At 35.0% G+C, this 19613-nt stretch overlaps 5 protein-coding genes and 1 long non-coding RNA gene across 10 annotated transcripts in view; 1 reads left to right on the forward strand and 5 right to left on the reverse strand.

The window, feature by feature from the left end:
* The window catches only part of LOC149618667 (uncharacterized), a 70719-nt gene extending 58227 nt beyond the window's left edge, over window positions 1-12492 (reverse strand). Inside the window, exon 1 of the mRNA XM_089854231.1 lies at window positions 12432-12492. The gene's annotated coding sequence lies outside the window, so the exon portion shown is untranslated. The remainder of the gene's footprint in view (window positions 1-12431) is intronic.
* On the reverse strand, window positions 662-4189 carry LOC149618673 (uncharacterized). Its single transcript, XM_089854238.1, has 2 exons — window positions 3612-4189; window positions 662-2666 (listed from the first exon to the last, which is right to left on the reverse strand). The coding sequence occupies exon 2, from the start codon at window positions 2630-2632 to the stop codon at window positions 1259-1261; it is 1374 nt and encodes a 457-aa protein (XP_089710364.1). The 5' UTR covers window positions 2633-2666; window positions 3612-4189; the 3' UTR covers window positions 662-1258.
* On the forward strand, window positions 4232-5480 carry LOC149618674 (uncharacterized). Of its 2 annotated transcripts, XR_016375209.1 has the most exons (3): window positions 4241-4396; window positions 4464-4615; window positions 4766-5480. It is a non-coding gene; the product is annotated as an uncharacterized LOC149618674 (long non-coding RNA). The 2 variants fall into 2 exon arrangements; XR_016375208.1 differs by having other exon boundaries at window positions 4232-4396; window positions 4464-5480.
* LOC149618675 (uncharacterized) lies at window positions 5022-7894 on the reverse strand. Its single transcript, XM_089854243.1, has 2 exons — window positions 7685-7894; window positions 5022-7130 (listed from the first exon to the last, which is right to left on the reverse strand). The coding sequence occupies exon 2, from the start codon at window positions 6952-6954 to the stop codon at window positions 5599-5601; it is 1356 nt and encodes a 451-aa protein (XP_089710369.1). The 5' UTR covers window positions 6955-7130; window positions 7685-7894; the 3' UTR covers window positions 5022-5598.
* LOC149618676 (uncharacterized) lies at window positions 10101-12646 on the reverse strand. Its single transcript, XM_089854244.1, has 2 exons — window positions 12631-12646; window positions 10101-11718 (listed from the first exon to the last, which is right to left on the reverse strand). Exon 2 carries the CDS (start codon window positions 11616-11618, stop codon window positions 10434-10436), a length of 1185 nt encoding a protein of 394 aa, XP_089710370.1. The 5' UTR covers window positions 11619-11718; window positions 12631-12646; the 3' UTR covers window positions 10101-10433.
* Window positions 12647-13880: 1234 nt separating this feature from the next.
* On the reverse strand, window positions 13881-18273 carry LOC149618677 (uncharacterized). Of its 4 annotated transcripts, none has more exons than XM_089854241.1 (2): window positions 17933-18273; window positions 13881-16049 (listed from the first exon to the last, which is right to left on the reverse strand). In XM_089854241.1, the coding sequence occupies exon 2, from the start codon at window positions 15862-15864 to the stop codon at window positions 14494-14496; it is 1371 nt and encodes a 456-aa protein (XP_089710367.1). In that variant the 5' UTR covers window positions 15865-16049; window positions 17933-18273; the 3' UTR covers window positions 13881-14493. The 4 variants fall into 4 exon arrangements, with proteins under 4 accessions (XP_089710367.1, XP_089710368.1, XP_089710365.1 ...); XM_089854242.1 differs by lacking the exon at window positions 17933-18273 and adding an exon at window positions 17151-17285 and having other exon boundaries at window positions 13881-15787; XM_089854239.1 differs by lacking the exon at window positions 17933-18273 and adding an exon at window positions 17151-17285.
* Window positions 18274-19613: the final 1340 nt, after the last annotated feature.

Raw genomic sequence — 19613 nt, forward strand, 5'->3', positions numbered from 1 at the left:
TAGTTATATTGTAAAAAAATTAAAACGAAAATTATCCATGATTAAAGAGCTTAGTCTTCAAACGGTTTCAATGTGCTTTCTTAGGTTTCACTGGTTCGAATCTCTTGAACGAGGTATAATGAAGGTTTTTAATGATCGTGCAAAGTTTCAAAGTTTTAAAACAAAATAGTTCTTTTCTAGTTTTCTCACGGCAAGAAGCCGTGTAAGCACAATACAGCTCCGTGGTGCAAATGGACTAGCCTCCCGCGTTTAGTGAGCGAGAGTTCCATTATATTATTTAATGGAATGGTCTGTTAAATGCAATTCATAACCTTACTAGCACAATTAAATGCAATTCTTAACCTAACTAGCACAATTAAACGCAATGCTCAACCTTACAATAAAAAACTCCTTCCTTTTAAAACACAAACAAACGAAAGCATATCATCACATTACCACAATCCCCTCCCTTCAATAAAAACGGAAAATTTTATACTACCAAAGGCGATAATGTGGCACAACGACTATTACAGAAAAGTCGGACCATCCACATTTGGTCGGACTAATAGCCACATCGTAGATGCGCATCATACGATGTTGCTACTTGTATAGAGATAGTTGCATTTTAAGTGTCAGCGTTTCGATTTCACGAAATTAAAAAATTAAAATTCAAAACGAAAAATTTTCTAAGAAGACCATATTTTATTCATGTCTCCAGAGTACAAAACAAAATTATTGAAATAATCTAACAAGTACAATAGCAACTTTAAGGGACTTATTTAAAATTGCGTAAATTTAGAAAAACATTTCTTGAACATGAAACTAGTTGAAAACTTTGTTTGGCCAATAAAAGCAACAAATGTGTTCGTTTATTTGGAATAAAGTTTTGAACAAAAACCCAACAAAACGAGTAACTTTATAAAATAATCGTTAAATAATAAGAGAAAACTAAGTATGAAAAAAAATTGTCATGCGATACTATTTTACTTATTAAAAATGTGTAGGATTTGAAAGAAAATTATTGAATACCGAACTAATAGGAAGATAACACAAGTGATAACCATGTGTGGGTTAATTTGAAAAAATGCTTTGAAAAAAAAAAACCCATGAAAATAGGAGTAACTTTCCGTTGTCACAGTGTAATCACTAAACAATATTTATGTAAGGATGTAACTACAACTGCACAAAATTCAACAACCACTTGTTTTTTTTACAAAACAAACGCACTAATTTCAACGAAAAAAATAAATATGTGTGAAGTTACACTCGTTGTAACAACTTAATTGGCGCAATTGGGATCCAACTCAGGAAAAAGCTGAATTAAAATACCAGTAGTGGTTTCCTTAATAGGTTGTAAGTCTTCAAAGTCCATCTTCATCATCTTAAGGAGGTTTTTGGCCAAGTTCATACTGACAACGGTACGAGCCAGGTAATATTTCAACAGATTCGTATCGTATGCAGCCAACGTTTCGATAATGGAAAGATGATAATCAGATAACAAATTCCTGGAATAACTCTTAGGGTCAATACTATCAATAACCATTTTAATGGACACAGCGTCTTTGTTGCGAGTCAATTTAGAAATGATGTCATCAAAGAACCTTGAATCGATAGCTTTATTTAATTCTTCTCTTGGGAATCTGGTCCAACAATATCTGAATAAAATCGTTCGGTTGTAACGTCTGACAAACTCGAAGGCTCCATCAGCAAACTCTACCAAATCATTACAGTTTGTAGCTTCAACGGCGCCTTCCATTTTGCCAATGCAATGGTCCAATGCCTCTAGAATATGTGTATTTGGCCACGCCAAGTATGATATGTTCCTTAATAACTCTTCATGTAGTTGAAATTCGGATACTAATTCACACATTTGCGTGTAATTTAATTGACTCAATAAATATCCCGGACCTAATACTTCTGAAAATTGGTGAAAGTCGTCTCTGTCATAATTCGATGGTTTAAAAAGAATATCCAAGGCCTCAATTTTTTCTTCTTCAGTTAAATTATTAAACAGAAATTTTACTGTTGATTTTGTAAAATCATAACAATGAGCAACCCTGGCGAAAAATTGGACATCAATTGAAGTTCCATCTAACAAAGGGTCTACAAAGAATAAATCCGGTGGGTCCAGCCAAAGCCCTTCTAGTTTATAAATCCAGTATTGTACCATCAAATTTTCATCTGCATCGATATCGTTTAACTTCATTTCTTCTCTGATCCGTGGCCACAGTTCTCTAACTTTATCCTCCACACAGTATTCGGACGCCATTTTAAAACTGAATGACCAATCGAGGTCAGTTTGATTATCTAGTAGTAGCCTGGCCATCTTGGGTCGATTTAATGAGCCTTCAACTGTCCAACTCAAATTGGAGACTTGGTGTTCCAGGGTAATGTCAGTGACGTTGTCTTCAATTTCGGAAAGCCAATTAATTATTTCATGTCCTACATCAGTCAATATTATCATGGTCATTTCTTTAAAAAGTGTTGGTATGTTGGAACGATTCAATTCGGCAATTGCACTGTCATTCGTTGACTCGCTGTTGAAGGAATCATATCGTATGGAGTTTTTGTTTGCTCTAACCCATACTGACGAGGCGAAATTAGTTAGGGCTTGGCGTTGTAGAGAAATCATAGGCAGCTTGGCAAGCTCCATTTTGAATCATTCAATAAATAAATGGGCGTATTCCCTATGTGTAAATAATTGATATATCGAATCTTCAAAACTTTCAATAGCGAGTAATAGTTTTAACTAAATTTTTTGGATAAAAATCCGTAATCTATTCATCAGAAATCCTCGCTTTTGTTTAAATGCGACTTGCCTAGAACAATAAAACCTAAATAAGAACTAGAGGTTATAAGGAAATTGTCCCACGCCAAACCAAAAAACATGCATTAATGCAGTCATTGTAAAATAAAACACAAATGCATGCAGCCAGAGCAAAATGAAACATTAAAAAAGGGATTTCTAAAATGAAATACAAATCCTTACATCTTGCAAGGAGATAGATTGCTTAGCAATGCTAAAACGCATCACGATGGTACCAATAGTTAATTGTAATTACCGACAATTATCTTCAATTTGTCTAACTTCAGAGCTTCAAACAAGGGTTTAAAATATGTATGCATTAACAGCCCCAGTCAAACGTTAGGGTATGATGAAATACTAATTAAACGAGTACCCAACTAACATATTTAAGTTAATGCCAATTAAAGGAAATGCCACCCTACATGCCCCCCAAAACAAGCTATAATTTCCATGAGCGGCTAAATGTGCGCCTGTTTTTGTTATTATCAAGTTTTATCAACTGAATAAATTTCCCCTTTTCCAAAATTTTACTAAATAGAATATGTTTTTACCCCTAATTATTGGTACCCTTCCAAATTATGGCTAATTAGCTTGTTTATTGCCACCTTTTCCAAAAAATTATTATTTTTAGTTTCTTTCTACCCTAAAAAGAGGCGCACTTTTAGCCATTCGTTAATTTCCTTCTAGAAAATGGATGAAAATTTGAAGTCGGCTATGATTTGAGAAAGAACTCCCCGCCCAAACGCAAAGTTTTCCAGCACAAAATAAACCTCTATAATGTGGTTTCGCCACAAGAGTAAATTAAGAACAGAGTAATTATAAATACCTTTGCAAGTTGCCAATTCCGAACACTCGATGAATACTTTACTAGGCCTAATTACATTAAACGACGTGATTTTTAAAACAGCGACATATCACGTTCTCCACTTCTCCCGAGGTTTTGAAGCAGACGATCTAAGACGGCTTTGTTTGATCACAGCCGACTCGATCACGCTTTTGACTGCACGCACTATAGATAACAGGCTGGGAAATAAGGATATTTTTTAAACTAGTCCTTTGGACCAGTGACCCCCTAGTGTCTGAAATCATTTACTGGTCTCCGGACTGGTCCCAGCCTTTACTCTCCAATAGATTTGCAATTAATAAACTGGTCCCAAGGACCAGTAACCCCCACTTCTTGAATTAAAAAACTAGTAGAAGCAATTAATAAACTGGTTTTGGACCAGAGGAAGTGTGCTATTTCCCAGCCTGATAGATACCCGTCCAAATAATTTCTTTCCTATGTAAAAGCGTGTACCAGGAACTTTCGTTTTATTCCCTCGAAAAATCCAAGGAGTCAGTTTTTAACATGCCCGTCTATGGGAGGAACACCGGTTTTTGGCTCTTATTTTGAAATTACAAGTTCAAATCTCTTGAAATCTAAATGAGATGTTTTAAATAAGGTTTGTTATTTTTGTGCAAAGTTTCAAAAGTTTCTCTTTTATAATTTTATTGTAAAAAAATTAAAACGAAAATTAACCTTAATTAAAGAGGTTAGTCACTGTCTTCAAACGGTTTCAATGTGTTTTCTTCGGTTTCACTGGTTCGAATCTCTTGAAATTTTAGGGAGAGGTATAATGAAGGTTTTTAAATGATCGTGAAAAGTTTCAAAGTTTTAAAACAAATAGTTCGTTTCTAGTTTTCTCAAGACTCACGCCAAGAAGCCGTGCAAGCACAATACAGCTCCTTGGTGCAAGTGGACTAGCCTCAAGCGTTTAGCGAACGCGAGCTCCATCTAGCGAGAACAACTCTTCTAATATGGCGGTCCTTCCCCTCTGCGCTGGTTTCTCGGCAAGTATTTAATGGAATGGTCTGTTAAATGCAATTCTTAACCTTACTAGCACAATTAAATGCAACCTTACGATTAAAAACTCCTTCCTTTTAAAACACAAACAAGCTAAAAAATATCATCACATTACCACAATCCTCTCCCTTCACTAGCTGGCGAACGAAAACTTCCATACTATCAAAGGCTATAATGTGACACGACTACTACAGGGAGGTCGGACTAATAGCCACATCTTCGATATACATCATACGATGTGGCTACTTATATAGAGATAGTTGCATTATCAGTGTCAGCGTTTCGATTTCACAAATTAAAATTCAAAACGCAAAAACTTTCAAAGAAGACCATCTTTTATTTATGTCTCCATTAAAGAGTACAAAAGAAAATTATTGAAAAATGTAACAATTACAATAGCAATTTTAAGGGACTTATTTAAAATTGCGTAGATTTAGAAAAACATTTCTTGAACATGAAATTAATTGAAAACTTTTTTGGTTAAATAAAAACTACAAACATGTGTACGTTTATTTGGAATAAAGCTTTGAACAAAAACCCAGCAAAACTAGTAACTTTATAAAATAATCGCTAAATAATAAGAGAAAACTAAGTATGACAAAAATATTGTCATGTAATTCTATATTACTTTTTTTAAATTTTGTAAATTTTGAAAGAAAATTCTTGAATACGAATCTAATACGAAGATAAGTGATAACCATGTGTGGGTTAATTTGAAAAAATGCTTTGGAAAAAAAACCCCTGAAAGTAATTTTCCCCTGTTACAGTGTAATCAAAAACAATATTTGTGTTAAGGATGTAACTACAACTGCGCGCAATTCTAAATTACTTATTTGAAAATGCGCAGTTTTTTTAAGAAAAATAATTTTCGGCACAAAATTCAAAGACAACTCCTTTTGTTTAGAAAAAAAATGCATTAATTTGAACGAAAAAAATAAACAAATATGCGTGAAGTTACACTCGAAACAACTTAATCTGAGCAATTGGGATCCAACTCAGGAAAAAGCTGAATTAAAATACCAGTAATCATATCTTGAAAGTAAAAATTGTTAAATTTCTTAAGGAGATTTTTGGCCAAGTTCTCACTGACAACGGTACGAGCGAGGTAATATTTCAACAGATCCGTATCGTATGCAGCCAAAGTTTTGATAATGAGAAGATGATAATAAGATAACAACTTCTTGGCATAACTCTCGGGGTCAATACTATCAATTACCATCTTAATAGACACAGCGTCTTTGTTGTTAAGCAATTTAGAAATGATGGTAATAAAGAACTTTGAACTGATAGCTTTATTTAATTCTTCTCTTGGGAATCTGGTCCAACAATATCTGAACAAAATCTTACTGTTGTAGCATCTGACAAACTCGAAGGCTCCATCAGCAAACTCCACCAAATCGTTGCCGTTTGTAGCTTCAATGGCGCCATTCATTTTGCCAATGTAATGGTCCAATGCCTCTAGAATATGTGTATTTGGCCACGCGAAGTATGATATGTTCATCAATAACTCTTCAGGTGGTTCAAATTCGGATACTAATGCACACATTTGCGTGTAATTTAATTGACTCAATAAATATCCCAGACCTGGTGCTCCTGAAAATTTTAGAATGTCTTCTCTTGAATAAATCGATGGTTTAAAAATAATATCCAAGGCTTGAATTTTTTCTTCCTCACTTAAATTATTAAACCGAAATTTATCTGTTGATTTTCCTAATTTATAACTCTCAGCGACCCTGACGAAAAATTGGACATCAATTGACGTTCCAACAAACAAAGGGTTTAAAAAGTCACTATCCGGCGGGTCCAGCAAGTGTCCGTCTAGTTTATAAATCCAGTATTGTACCATCAAATTTTCATATTTGAAATCTTTTAACTGCCGTTCTTCTCTGATTCGTGGCCACAGTTCCCTAATTTTATCCTCCAAACAGTAAATGCATGCCATTTTAAAACTGAATGACAAATCAAGGTCAGTTTGATTCTCTAGTAGTAACCTGGTCATCTTGGGTCGATTTAATGAGCCTTCAACAGTCCAGCTCAAATTGGAGACTTGGTGTTCCAGGGTAATGTCAGTGACGTGGTTTTTGATTTCGGAAAGCCAATAAAATATTTCACGTCCTACTTCATCCAATATCACCATGGTCATTTCTTTAATATGTTTTGCTAAGTCGGAGTGCTTCAGCTCGGCAATTGCTCGGTCGTTCATTGAATTGATTTCCATTAAAGGAAGTTCCAAGTATTGTTTATTTGCTCTAACCCATACTGACGAGGCGAAATTAGTCAAGGCTTGGCGTTGTAGCGAAATCATAGGCAATTTGGCAAGCTCCATTTTGAATTGTTCAATACGGCTTTTAATAAAAGGGCGTATTCCCTATGCGTAAATACTTGATGTATCGAATCTTCAAATTTCCAATAGCGAGTAATAGTGTTAACCAATTTTTTTTTCGATATGAATCTTCAATCTTATTCATCAGAAATTATCGCTTTTGTTGCAATGCGACTGACCTAAAACCATAAAATCTAAATAAGAACTAGAGGTTATTTCTTCCATGCAAAAGCAAAAAAAAACATGCGTTAATGCAGTCATCGCTAAATAAAACATGAATGCATGCAGCAAGAGCAAAATAAAACATTCCAAAAGAGATTTCTAAAATGAAATACAACTCCATGCATCTTGCAAGAAGATAGATTGCTAAAACGCATCACGATGGTACCTCCAGTTAATTGTAATTCGATAAAATCATCTTCAATTTGTCTAGCTTCAGGGATTCAAACAATGGTTTAAAATATGTATGCATTTAACAGCCACAGTAAAACGTTAGAGTATGATGAAATACCAATTAAACGAGTACCCAACTAACATATTTAAGTTAATGCCAATTAAAGGAAACGCCACCCAACATGCCTCCCACAACAAGCTATAATTTCTTTGAGAAAATGGATGAAAATTTGAGAATGTCGAACTCTCCGCCCTAACGCCAAGTTTTCCAGCAAAAAATAAACATCTATAACGTGGTTTCGGAACAAAAGTAAATTAAGAACAGAGTAATTATAAATACCTTTGCAAGTTGCCAATTTCGAACACTCGATCAATACTTTACTAATTACATTTAAAGACGTGATTTTAATAGAGAATATTCAGTGACATGTCACGGCCCACGGGACTCACGTACGTTTTACCGCGGTTTTGAAGCAGACGGGCTAAGAGAAGACTGCTTTGTTTGGTCACAGCCGACTCGATCACGCTTGGGGATGCACGCGAAATAAATGCCCCGCCCGCCATGATCCGCCCAAAGAATGGTTTCCTATGTAAACTCGCATACTAGGAATTTTCGGTTTTTTCGCTCGAAATATCAAAGGAATAAGCTTTTAACTTGCACTTCTATGGGAGGAACACCTATTTTGGCACTTATTTTGAAAATGCTAGTTCAAATCTCTTGAAATTTTAATGAGATTTTCTAAATAAGGTTTTCTATTTTGGTGCAAAGCATCAAAAGTTTCTCTTTTATAGTTTTTTTTGAGAAATTAAAACGGTTTTAACGTGTTTTCTTCGGTTTCACCGTTTCGAATATCTTGAAATTTTAGGGATAGGTATAATGAAGGGTTTTAAATGATCGTGCAAAGTTTTAAAACAAAGAGTTATTTTATAGTTCCCTATCGCCAAGACTGCTTTGTTTGGTCACAGCCGACTTGATCACGCTTGGGGATGCACGCGAAATAAATGCTCCGCCCGCCCATGGAGAAAGGGGGAAGGAGTCGAAATCTTGAGCCGAACTCTGCCCCGACCCGCGATATAATTTCCCACAAAACGGGAGGATGGGGTGGGTTGAAATAGTGGGGGTCGCATCATCCACATCGTGGTAAACACACGTGAGCTAGTTAACTGGCGCCGTCTGTGGCACCATGGTGGCGGGTTTAATTTAATTGCCTTCTACTACTTCGTGGCGCGTAGATTTCAACGGAGGAACGAAGGCAAGCTTTTTGTGAATTAGGTAATATTTCACGTATTAATTATTTGAATATGGGCATATACTGCGTGTATAAAAGCCAAAGCTATTATCTAAAACGATGGAAGCCTGGAACCATGTTGCCACTTTTGAATTTGCTAAGTCGAGACATGGTCGAGAGAGGGCGTGATAAATGTAGCCAAAGAAGCATCATGGTGGTTTTACCACAGTGTGCAAGAATCTTTCCCCATTCCATCCCCCACGGTTTTCTCCCACTTGGGGGTGAAACTTACTACGCATAGTGACCTTGCAACGCTACTCAATTCGACTCCTCGCCCTTTCTCCATGGCCCGCCCAAAGAATTGTTTCCTATGTAAACTCGCATACTAGGAATTTTCGGCTTTTTCGCTCGAAATATCAAAGGAATAAGCTTTTAACATGCACGTCTATGGGAGGAACACCATTTTTTAGCACTTATTTTGAAAATGCTAGTTCAAATCTCTTGAAATTTTAATGAGATTTTCTAAATAAGGTTTTTTATTTTGGTGCAAAGCATCAAAAGTTTCGCTTTTATAGTTTTATTGTAAGAAATTAAAACGGTTTTAATGTGTTTTCTTCGATTTCACTGTTTCGAATCTCTTGAAATTTTAGGGATAGGTATAATGAAGGGTTTTAAATGATCTTGCAAAGTTTTAAAACAAATAGTTATTTTCTAGTTCCCTCACGCCAAGAAGCACCGCAAGCGGCAGTGTAAGCACAATACAGCTCCGAGTCTGTGGTGCAAGTGGGCTAGCCTCCCGCGTTTAGCGAACGCGAGTTCCATCTAGCGAGAACAACTCTCCTAATATGGCGGCCCTTCCCCTGTGCGTTGGTTTCTCTTCAAGTATTTAATGGAATGGTCTGTTAAATGTGTTTCTTAACCTTACTAGCACAATTAAATGCAACCTTACGATTAAAAACTCCTTCCTTTTAAGCGAACAAATATCATCACCATATCACAATCCCTCCCTTCAATGGCGAACGAAAACTTCCATACTACCAAAGGCGATAATGTGACACAACGACTACTACAGCACAAGGTCGGACTAATAGCCACATCGTAGATATACATCATACGATGTGGCTACTTTTATAGAGATAGTTGCATTATCAGTGCCAGTGTTTCGATTTCACGAAATTAAAATTCAAAACGCAAAAAATTTCAAAGATTACCATCTTTTATTTATGTCTCCATTAAAGAGTACAAAAGAAAATTATTGAAAAAAAATGCAACTAGTACAATAGCAATATTTAGGGACTTACTTAAAATTGCATAGATTTAGAAAAAAGATTTCTTGAACATGAAATTAGTTGAAAACCTTGTTTGGCCAATAAAAACTACAAACATGTGTTCCTTTATTTGGAATAAAGCTTTGAAAGAAAACCCAACAAAACGAGTAACTTTATAAAATAATCACTAAATAAGCGAAAACTAAGTATGAAAAACAAAATGCAATTCTTTATTACATATTAAAAATTGCGTAGCATTTGAAAGAAAATTATTGAATACGGAACTAATACGAAGATAACACAAGTGATAACCATGTGAGGATTAATATGAAAAAATGCTTTGAAAAAAAAAAAAAAACCTGACAATAGGAGTAACTTTCCCCTGTCACAGTGTAATCACTAAACAATATTTATGTAAGGGTGTAACTATAACTGCGCGCAATTCTGAATTACTTAGTTAAAAATGCGCAGTTTTTAAGAAAAATAATTCTTGGTACAAAATTCAACGACAACTTCTTTTGTTTGGAAAACAAATGCACTAATTTGAACGAAAAAAGTAAACAATTATGCGTGAAGTTAGACTCGTAACAACTTACTCTGAGCAATTGGGATCCAACTCAGGAAAAAGCTGAATTAAAATACCAGTAATCATATCTTGAAAGTAAAAATTGTTCAATATCTTAAGGAGGTTTTTGGCCAAGTTCTCACTGACAACGGTACGAGCGAGGTAATATTTCAACAGATTCGTATCGTATGCAGCCAAAGTTTTGATAATGGGAAGATGATCAGGAGATGATAAATTCTTGGCATAACTCTTGGGCTCAATGCTGTCAATTACCATTTTAATGGACACAGCGTCTTTGTTTTCAGCCAATTTAGAAACGATGTCCTCAAAGAACCTTGAATCTATAACTTCATTTAATACTTCTCTTGGGAATCTGGTCCAACAATATCTGAACAAAACCCCACGATTGTAGCGTCTGACAAACTCGAACTCTCCATCAGCAAACTCCACCAAATCATTGCCGTTTATAGCTTCAACGGCGCCTTCCATTTTGCCAATGTAATGGTCTAATGCCCTTAGAATATGTGTATTGGGCCACGCGAAGTATGATATGTTCGTCAATAAATATTCAGGTGGTTCAAATTTGGATACTAATGCACACATTTGCGTGTAATTTAATTGACTCAATAAATATCCCGGACGTGATACTTCTGAATGTTGGAGAAGGTCGTTGATTGCATATTTCGACTGTTTAAAAATAATATCCAAGGCCTGAAATTTTTCTTCTTCAGTTAAATTATTAAACAGAAAATTTACTGTTGAATTTCTAAATTCTAAATCATAAACAACGCGGACGAAAAATTTGACAGCAATTGACGTTCCATCGAACAAAGGGTTTGAAAAGAAAATATCCAGCGGGCCCAGCAAGTATCCGTCTAGTTTATAAAGCCAGTATTGTGCCATCAAATGTCCTTGTTCCATCGAATTTACTTCATCGAAATCGTCTAAATCCTGTTCTTCTCTGATTCGCGGCCACAGTTCCCTAACTTTATCCTCCAAACAGTACGTGCATGCCATGTGAAAACTGAAATCGAGGTCAGTTTGATTCTCTAGTATTAGCCTGGCCATCTTGGGTCGATTTAATGAGCCTTCAACTGTCCAACTCAAATTGGAGACTTGGTGTTCCAGGGTAATGTCAGTGACGTAGCCTTTAATTTCGGAAAACCAAGCAAATATTTCACGTCCAACATCAGGCAATATCATCAGGGTCATTTCTTTAAAAAGGGTTGGTATGTTGGAACGCTTCAATTCGGCAATTGCACTGTCATTTGTTGACTCGTGGTTGAAGGAATCATATCGTATGGAGTTTGCTCTAACCCATATTAACGAGGCGAAATTAGTTAGGGCTTGGCGTTGTACAGAAATCATAGGCAGTTTTGCAAGCTCCATTTTGAATTGTTCAATGCGGCTTCTAATAAATGGGCGTATTCCCTATGTATAAATACTTGATGTATCGATTCTTCAAAATTTTCAATAGCGATTTTTTTTTATATTTATCTTCAATCCATTCATTAGCAATTCCCGCTATTGTTTAAATGCGACTGAATTAAAACCTAAATAAGAACCAGAGGTTATAAGGAAATACTCCCACGCCAACCTAAAAAACATGCATTAATGCAGTCATTGCAAAATAAAACACGAATGCATGCAGCCTGAGCAAAATAAAACACGAATGCATGCAGCCTGAGCAAAATAAAACACGAATGCATGCAGCCTGAGCAAAATAAAACACGAATGCATGCAGCCTGAGCAAAATAAAACACGAATGAATGCAGCCTGAGCAAAATAAAACATTAAAAAAAAAGGGATTTCTAAAATGATATACAACTCCAAGCATTTGCAAAGCAGAAAGATTGCTAAAACGCATCATGATGGTACCCATAGTTAATTGTAGTTACCGACAATTATCTTCAATTTGTCTGGCTTCAGAGCTTCAAACAATGGTTTAAAATATGTATGGATTTAACAGCCATAGTCAAACGTTAGAGTATGATGAAATACTAATTAAACGAGTACTCAACTAACATATTTAAGTTAATGCCAAATTAAAGGAAATGCCACCCCACATGCCTCCCAAAAATAGCTTCTATAATTTACTTGTTGAAAACTTGTGAAAATTTGAGAAAGAACCCTAAACATAGTTTTCCAGCACAAAATAAACATCTATAATCTATTATGTGGATTCAGCACAAAAGTTAATTAAGAATATAGTAATTTTAAATACCTTTGCAAGTAGCTAATTCCGAACACTCGAGGAATACTTTATTAATTACATTAAACGACGTGATTTTTAAAACACAATATTCAGCGACATGTCACGTTTTACCGCGGTTTTGAAGCAGACGGCTTCGTTTGGTCACAACCGACTCGATCACGCTTTTGGATGCACGCGCTATACATGCCCGTCCAAAGAATGTTTTTCCTATGTAAAAGCGCATACCAGGAATTTTCGGTTTTTTCCTTCGAAAATCAAAGGAGTCAGCTTTTAACATGCCCGTCTATGGGAGGAACACCGTTTTTTGGCCCTAATTTTCCAAATACTGGTTCAAATATCTTGAAATTTTAATGAGATGTGCAAAATAAGGCTTGTTATTTTTGTTCAAAGTTTCAAAAGTTGCTCTTTTATAGTTTTGTTGTAAAAAATTGAAACGAAAATTAGCCATAATTAAAGGGCTTAATCTTCAAATGGTTTTAATGTGTTTTCTTCGGTTTCACTCATTCACTGGCTCGAATCTCTTGAAATTTTAGGGAGAGCTATAATGAAGTTTTTAAATGATCGTGCAGATTTTTCAAAGTTTTATAGCAAATAGTTCTATTCTAGTTTTCTCACGCCAAGAAGCAGGTGTAAGCACAATACAGCTCCGCGGTGCGAGTGGACTAGCCTCCCGCGTTTAGCGAACGCGAGCTCCATCTGGTGCGAGGGAACTCTCCTATTATGGCAGCCCTTTTCCTGTGCGTTGGTTTCTCGTCAAATACTTAATGGAATTTTCTACCTTACTAGCACAATTAAATCCGATTCTTAACCTTACCAGCACAATTAAATGAAAATTTCTTAACCTTACTAGCACAATTAAATGCAATTCTTAACCTTTCTTGCACAATTTAATGTAATTCTTAACCTTCCTAGCACAATTAAATGCAATTATTAGCCTTACTTGCAAATTTAAACGCAATGTTCAACCTTACAATTAAAATTTTCTTCCTTTTAAAACACAAACAAACGAAAATATATATAACCATCTTACCACAATCCTCTTTCATCAATGGCGAACGAAAAATTTTATACTGTCAAAGGTGGCACTTGTATTACAACAAGAAGGTCGGACTTAAAGCCACATCGTAGACATACATCATACGATGTGGCTACTTGTATAGAGATAGTTGCATTATCAGTGTCAGCGTTTCGATTTCACGAAATTAAAATTCAAACGCAAAAAGTTCAAAGAAGACCATCTTTTATTTATGTCTCCATTAAAAAGTACAAAAGAAAATTATTGAAAAAATGTAACAAGTACAATCGCAATTTTAAGGGACTCATTTAAAATCGCGGAAATTTAGAAAAACATTTCTTGAACATGAAATTAGTTGAAAATTTTGTTTGGCCAAAAAGCAAAAAAAATGTCTTCGTTTATTTGGAATAAAGCTTTGAACAAAAAAAACCCAACAAAACGAGTAACTTTATACAACAATCACTAAATAAGAGAAAACTAAATTTGAAAAAAAAAATTAGTATGTGATTCTATATTACTTTTGAAAAATTGTGTAGCTTTTGAAAGAAAATCATTGAATACGAAACTAATATGAAGATAAGTAATAACCATGTGTGGGTTAATTTGAAAAAAATGCTTTGGAAAAAAAAACCCCTGAAAGTAATTTTCCCCTGTTACAGTCACTAAACAATATTTATGTTAAGGATGTAACTACAACTGCGCGCAATTCTAAATTACTTATTTAAAAATGCGCAGTTTTTAAGAAAAATAATTCTTGGCACAAAACTCGACGACTAATCCTTTTGTTTAGAAAACAAATGCACTAATTTGAACGAAAAAATAACAAATATGCGTGTGGTTACACTCGTTTTAACAACCTAATCTGAGCAATTGGGATCCAACTCAGGAAAAAGCTGAATTAAAATACCAGTAGTGGTTTTCTTAATATATTGTAAGTAATTAGAGTCGTTCAATTTCTTAAGGAGGTTTTTGGCCAAGTTCTCACTGACAACTAAACGAGTGAGGTAATATTTCAACAGATCCGTATCGTATGTGGCCAACGTTTCGATAATGGGAAGATGATAAGGAGTTAACAATTTCTTGGCGTAACTCTTGGGCTCAATACTATCAATTACCATCTTAATAGACACAGCGTCTTTGTTGTTAAGCAATTTAGAAATGATGGTAATAAAGAACTTTGAACTGATAGCTTTATTTAATTCTTCTCTTGGGAATCTGGTCCAACAATATCTGAACAAAACCCCACGGTTGTAGCGTCTGACAAACTCGAAGGCTCCATCAGCAAACTCCACCAAATCGTTGCCGTTTGTAGCTTCAATGGCGCCATTCATTTTGCCAATGCAATGGTCCAATGCCTTTACAATATGTGTATTTGGCCACGCGAAGTCTGATATGTTCATCAATAACTTTTCAGGTGGTTCAAATTCGGATACTAATCCACACATTTGCGTGTAATTTAATTGACTTAATAAATATCCCCAACCTGATACTTCTGAAAATTGGAGAAAGTCGTCTGTGTCATAATAATTCCAATTTCTAAAAATAATATCCAAGGCCTCAATTTTTTCTTCTTCAGTTAAATTATTAAACAGAAATTTTACTGTTGATTTTCTAAATTCTAAATCATAAACAACGCGGACGAAAAATTTGACATCAACTGACATGCCATCTAACAAAGGGTCTAAAAAGAAACCATTCGGTGGGTCCAGCAAGACCCCACCTAGTTTATAAATCCAGTATTGTATCATCAAATTTCGTTCATTGAAATCGTTTAAATCCTGTTCTTCTTTGATTCGTGGCCACAGTTCCCAAACTTTATCCTCCAAACAGTACACGCATGCCATTTTAAAACTGAATGACCAATCAAGGTCACTTTGATTCTCTAGTAGTAACCTGGCCATCTTGGGTCGATTTAATGAGCCTTCAACTGTCCAGCTCAAATTGGAGACTTGGTGTTCCAGGGTAATGTCAGTGACGTCGTCTTTAATTTCGTAAAGCCAATCATATATTTCATATCCTACTTCATTCAATATCATCATGGTCATTTCTTTGATATAATTTGCTAAGTCGGAGCTCTTCAATTCGGCACTTGCACTGTCATTCGTTGACTCGCAGTTGAAGGAATCAGATCGTATGGAGTTTTTATTTGCACTAACCCATATTAACGAGGCGAAATTAGTCAGGGCTTGGCGTTGTAGCGAAATCATAGGCAATCTGGCAAGCTCCATTTTGAATTGTTCAATACGTGTTTTAATAAATGGGCGTATTCTCTATTTGTAAATACTTGATGTATCGAATCTTCAAAATTTTCAATAGCGAGTAATAGTGTTAACTAAATTTTTTTTTTCGATATGAATCTTCAATCTATTCATCAGAAATTATGGCTTTTGTTGCAATGCGACTGACCTAAAACCTAAATAAGAACTAGATGTTATTAGGAATTTCTTCCATGCCAAACCAAAAAAACATGCATTAATGCAGTCATTGCAAAATAAAACATTAAAAAGGGGATTTTGAAAATAAAATACAATTCTATGCATTTCGCAAGAAGATAGATAAATAGATGGCTAAAAGGCATCACGATGGTACCCATAGTTAATTGGGCCAAATGGTAGTATAGGGACCCCACGGATTTTTAAAAGTTTGTACTCATTTCTGATAGAAAATGAGGTGAGGAACACGATGCCGTTAAAATTTTCCGCCGCAAATGATTTTTTTTTAAAAAAAAAAGCACATATTGATATATTACTTATGGTTGTTTTTATATTTGATATTTGGGGCGCATACACTTGTTTAGATTATGTTTGGGATATTTTAGGTTCAGGTTAGGTTAGGTTAGGTTTGGTTTGGTTTGGTTTGGTTTGGTTAGGTTAGGTTAGGTTAGGTTAGGTTAGGTTAAGTTAGGTTCAGGTTCAGTTCCTATAGGATTTGTCCTTTTCCAAAATATTGCAATTTTCATATAGTATATTGGCATATTTTGAAAGAAAAAAAAAACTTTAAAATCATTTGCGGTGGAAAATTTTAACGGCATCGTGTTCCTCACCTCATTTACTATCAGAAATGAGTGCAAACTTTTAAAAATCCGTGGGGTCCCTATACTACTATTTTACCGTTAATTGTAATTACTGACAATTATCTTCAATTTGTCTAGCTTCAGAGCTTCAAACAACGGTTTAAAATATGTATGGATTAAACAGTCATAGTAAAACGTTGGGGTATAATGAAATACTAACAAAACTGAGTACCCAACTAAAATATTTAAGTTAATGCCAAAATTAAAGGAAATGCCGCTCAACATTTCTCCAAAAACAAGCTCTAATTTCCTTCTAGAAAACGGATGAGAATTTGACCATAGCCCACTTGATCACGCACGCTGGCTGCACGCGTGATCAAGTGGGCTATGATTTGACAAAGGACTCTATTTCCGCTCAAACGTAGTTTTCCAGCACAAAATAAACATCTATAAAGTGGCTTCGGCACAAAAGTTAATTAAGAACAAAGTAATAATAAATACCTTTGCAAGTTGAAAATTCCGAACACTCGAAGAATACTTTACTAATTACATTAAACGACGTGATTTTAATAGACAATATTCAGCGACATGTCACGTTTCCCCCCCTTTTTTTTTCAAGCAGACGAACTCCTAAGACGGTTTGTTTTGGTCACAGCCGACTCGATCACGCTTTTGGATGCACGCGCTATAGATGCCCGTCCAAAGAATTTTTTTCCTATGTAAAAGCGCTTACGGGGAATTTTATGTTTTTTCGCTCGAAAAATCAAAGGAGTCAGCTTTTAACATGCCCGTCTATGGGAGGAACACCGTTTTTTTACCCTAATTTTGTAAATACTGGTTCAATATCTTGAAATTTTAATGAGATGTGCAAAATAAGGCTTGTTATTTTTGTGCAATGTATCAAAAGTTTCTCTTTTATAGTTTTATTGTAAAATAATTGAAACGAAAATTAGCCATAATTATCTTCAATTTGTCTAGCTTCAGAGCTTCAAACAATGGTTTAAAATATGTATACATTTAACAGTCATAGTTAAACGTTAGAGTATGATGAAATACTAATTAAACGAGTACACCAACTGAAATATTTAAGTTAATGCCAAAATTAAAGGAAATGCCACCCCACATGTCTCCCAAAACAAGCTCTAATTTCCTTCTAGAAAACGGATGAGAATTTGATAAAGGACTCTATTTCCGCCCTAACGCCAAGTTTTCCAGCACAAAATAAACCTCTATAACGTGGTTTCTCCACAAAAGTAAATTAAGAACAGAGTAATTATAAATACCTTTGCAAGTTGCCAATTCCGAACACTCGATCAATACTTTACTAGGCCTAATTACATTTAAAGACGTGATTTTAATAGACAATATTCAGTGACATGTCACGGACTCACGGCCCACGGGACTCACGTACGTTTTACCGCGGTTTTGAAGTAGACGGGCTAAAGAGAAGACTGCTTTGTTTGGTCGCAGCCGACTCGATCACGCTTTTGGTAGCACGCGAAATAAACGCCCCGCCGTCTAAAGAATTTTTTCCTATGTAAACTCGCATACCAGGAATTTTCGGTTTTTTCACTCGAAATATCAGAGTCAGATTTTAACATGCACGTCTATGGGAGGAACACTGTTTTTTGGCACTTATTTTGAAAATACTGGTTCAATATCTTGAAATTTTAATGAGATGTGCAAAATAAGGCTTGTTATTTTTGTGCAAAGTATCAAAAGTTTCTCTTTTATAGTTTTATTGTAAAATAATTGAAACGAAAATTAGCCATAATTAAAGGGCTAATTAGCCACATTGTAGATATACATCATATGATGTGGCTACTTGTAAAGAGATAGTTGTATTATCAAAAACGGATTTATGGCATAAGAACGTCGGATCGTAGCTTTAGCCTCTAGTACCATCCTCGCATACTTTATTGAGAAACTTCGTCTGCTTATATTTTGACTCCACCCACAAATTCGATCTCTAGAAGTAGCTATATACAGAATTTGTGGGTGGAGTCAAAATATAAGCAGACGAAGTTTCTCAATAAAGTATGCGAGGATGGGGAGTGAATTCGCTAACTCCGACGTTCTTATCCCATAAATCCGTTTTTGGTATTATCAGAAACAGCGTTTCGATTTCACGAAATTAAAATTCAAAACGCACGACTACCATCTTTTATTTATGTCTCCATTAAAGAGTACAAAAGAAAATTATTGAAAGAATGTAACAAGTGCAATAGCAATATTTAAAATTCCATAGATTTCGGGAAAAAAAAATCATTTCTTGAACATGAAATTAGTTGAAAACTTTGTTTGACAAAATTGTGTAGCATTTGAAAAAAAAAGTTAATGAATACGAAACAAATAAGAACATAACAAAAATGATAAGCATGTGTAGGTTAATATGAAAAAATGCTTTGAAAGGAAAAAAACCTCTGTTACAGTGTAATCACTAAACAATATTTATGTAAGAATGTAACTACAACTGCGCGCAATTCTAAATTACTTATTTGAAAATGCGCAGTTTTTTTAAGAAAAAACATTTTCGGCACAAAATTCAACGACAACTTGTTTTGTTTAGAAAACAAATGCACCAATTTGAAAGAAAACAAAAAAAATAACAAGTATGTGTTAAGTTACACTCGTTGTAATAACTTAATCTGCGCAATTGGGATCTAACTGAGGGAAAAGTTGAATTAAAATACCAATAATGGTTCCCTTCATACCTAGAAAGTAATCAGGATTCTTCAATATGTTAAAGTTTTTTTCGCCAAGTTCTCACTGACAACGGTACGAGCGAGGTAATATTTCAACAGATTCGTATCGTATGCAGCCAACGTTTCATTAATGCGAAGATGATCAGGAGATAACAAATGCTTGGCATAACTCTTGGGGTCAATACTATCAATTACCATCTTAATAGACACAGCGTCTTTGTTTTCAGCCAATTTAGAAACGATGTCCTCAAAGAACCTT

The sequence above is a fragment of the Phalangium opilio genome, unplaced genomic scaffold, assembly GCF_054372755.1.
Source record: "Phalangium opilio isolate 3A_F unplaced genomic scaffold, DU_Popi_V2 ptg000209l_1, whole genome shotgun sequence".
In the NCBI taxonomy this organism is placed as follows: domain Eukaryota; kingdom Metazoa; phylum Arthropoda; class Arachnida; order Opiliones; family Phalangiidae; genus Phalangium; species Phalangium opilio.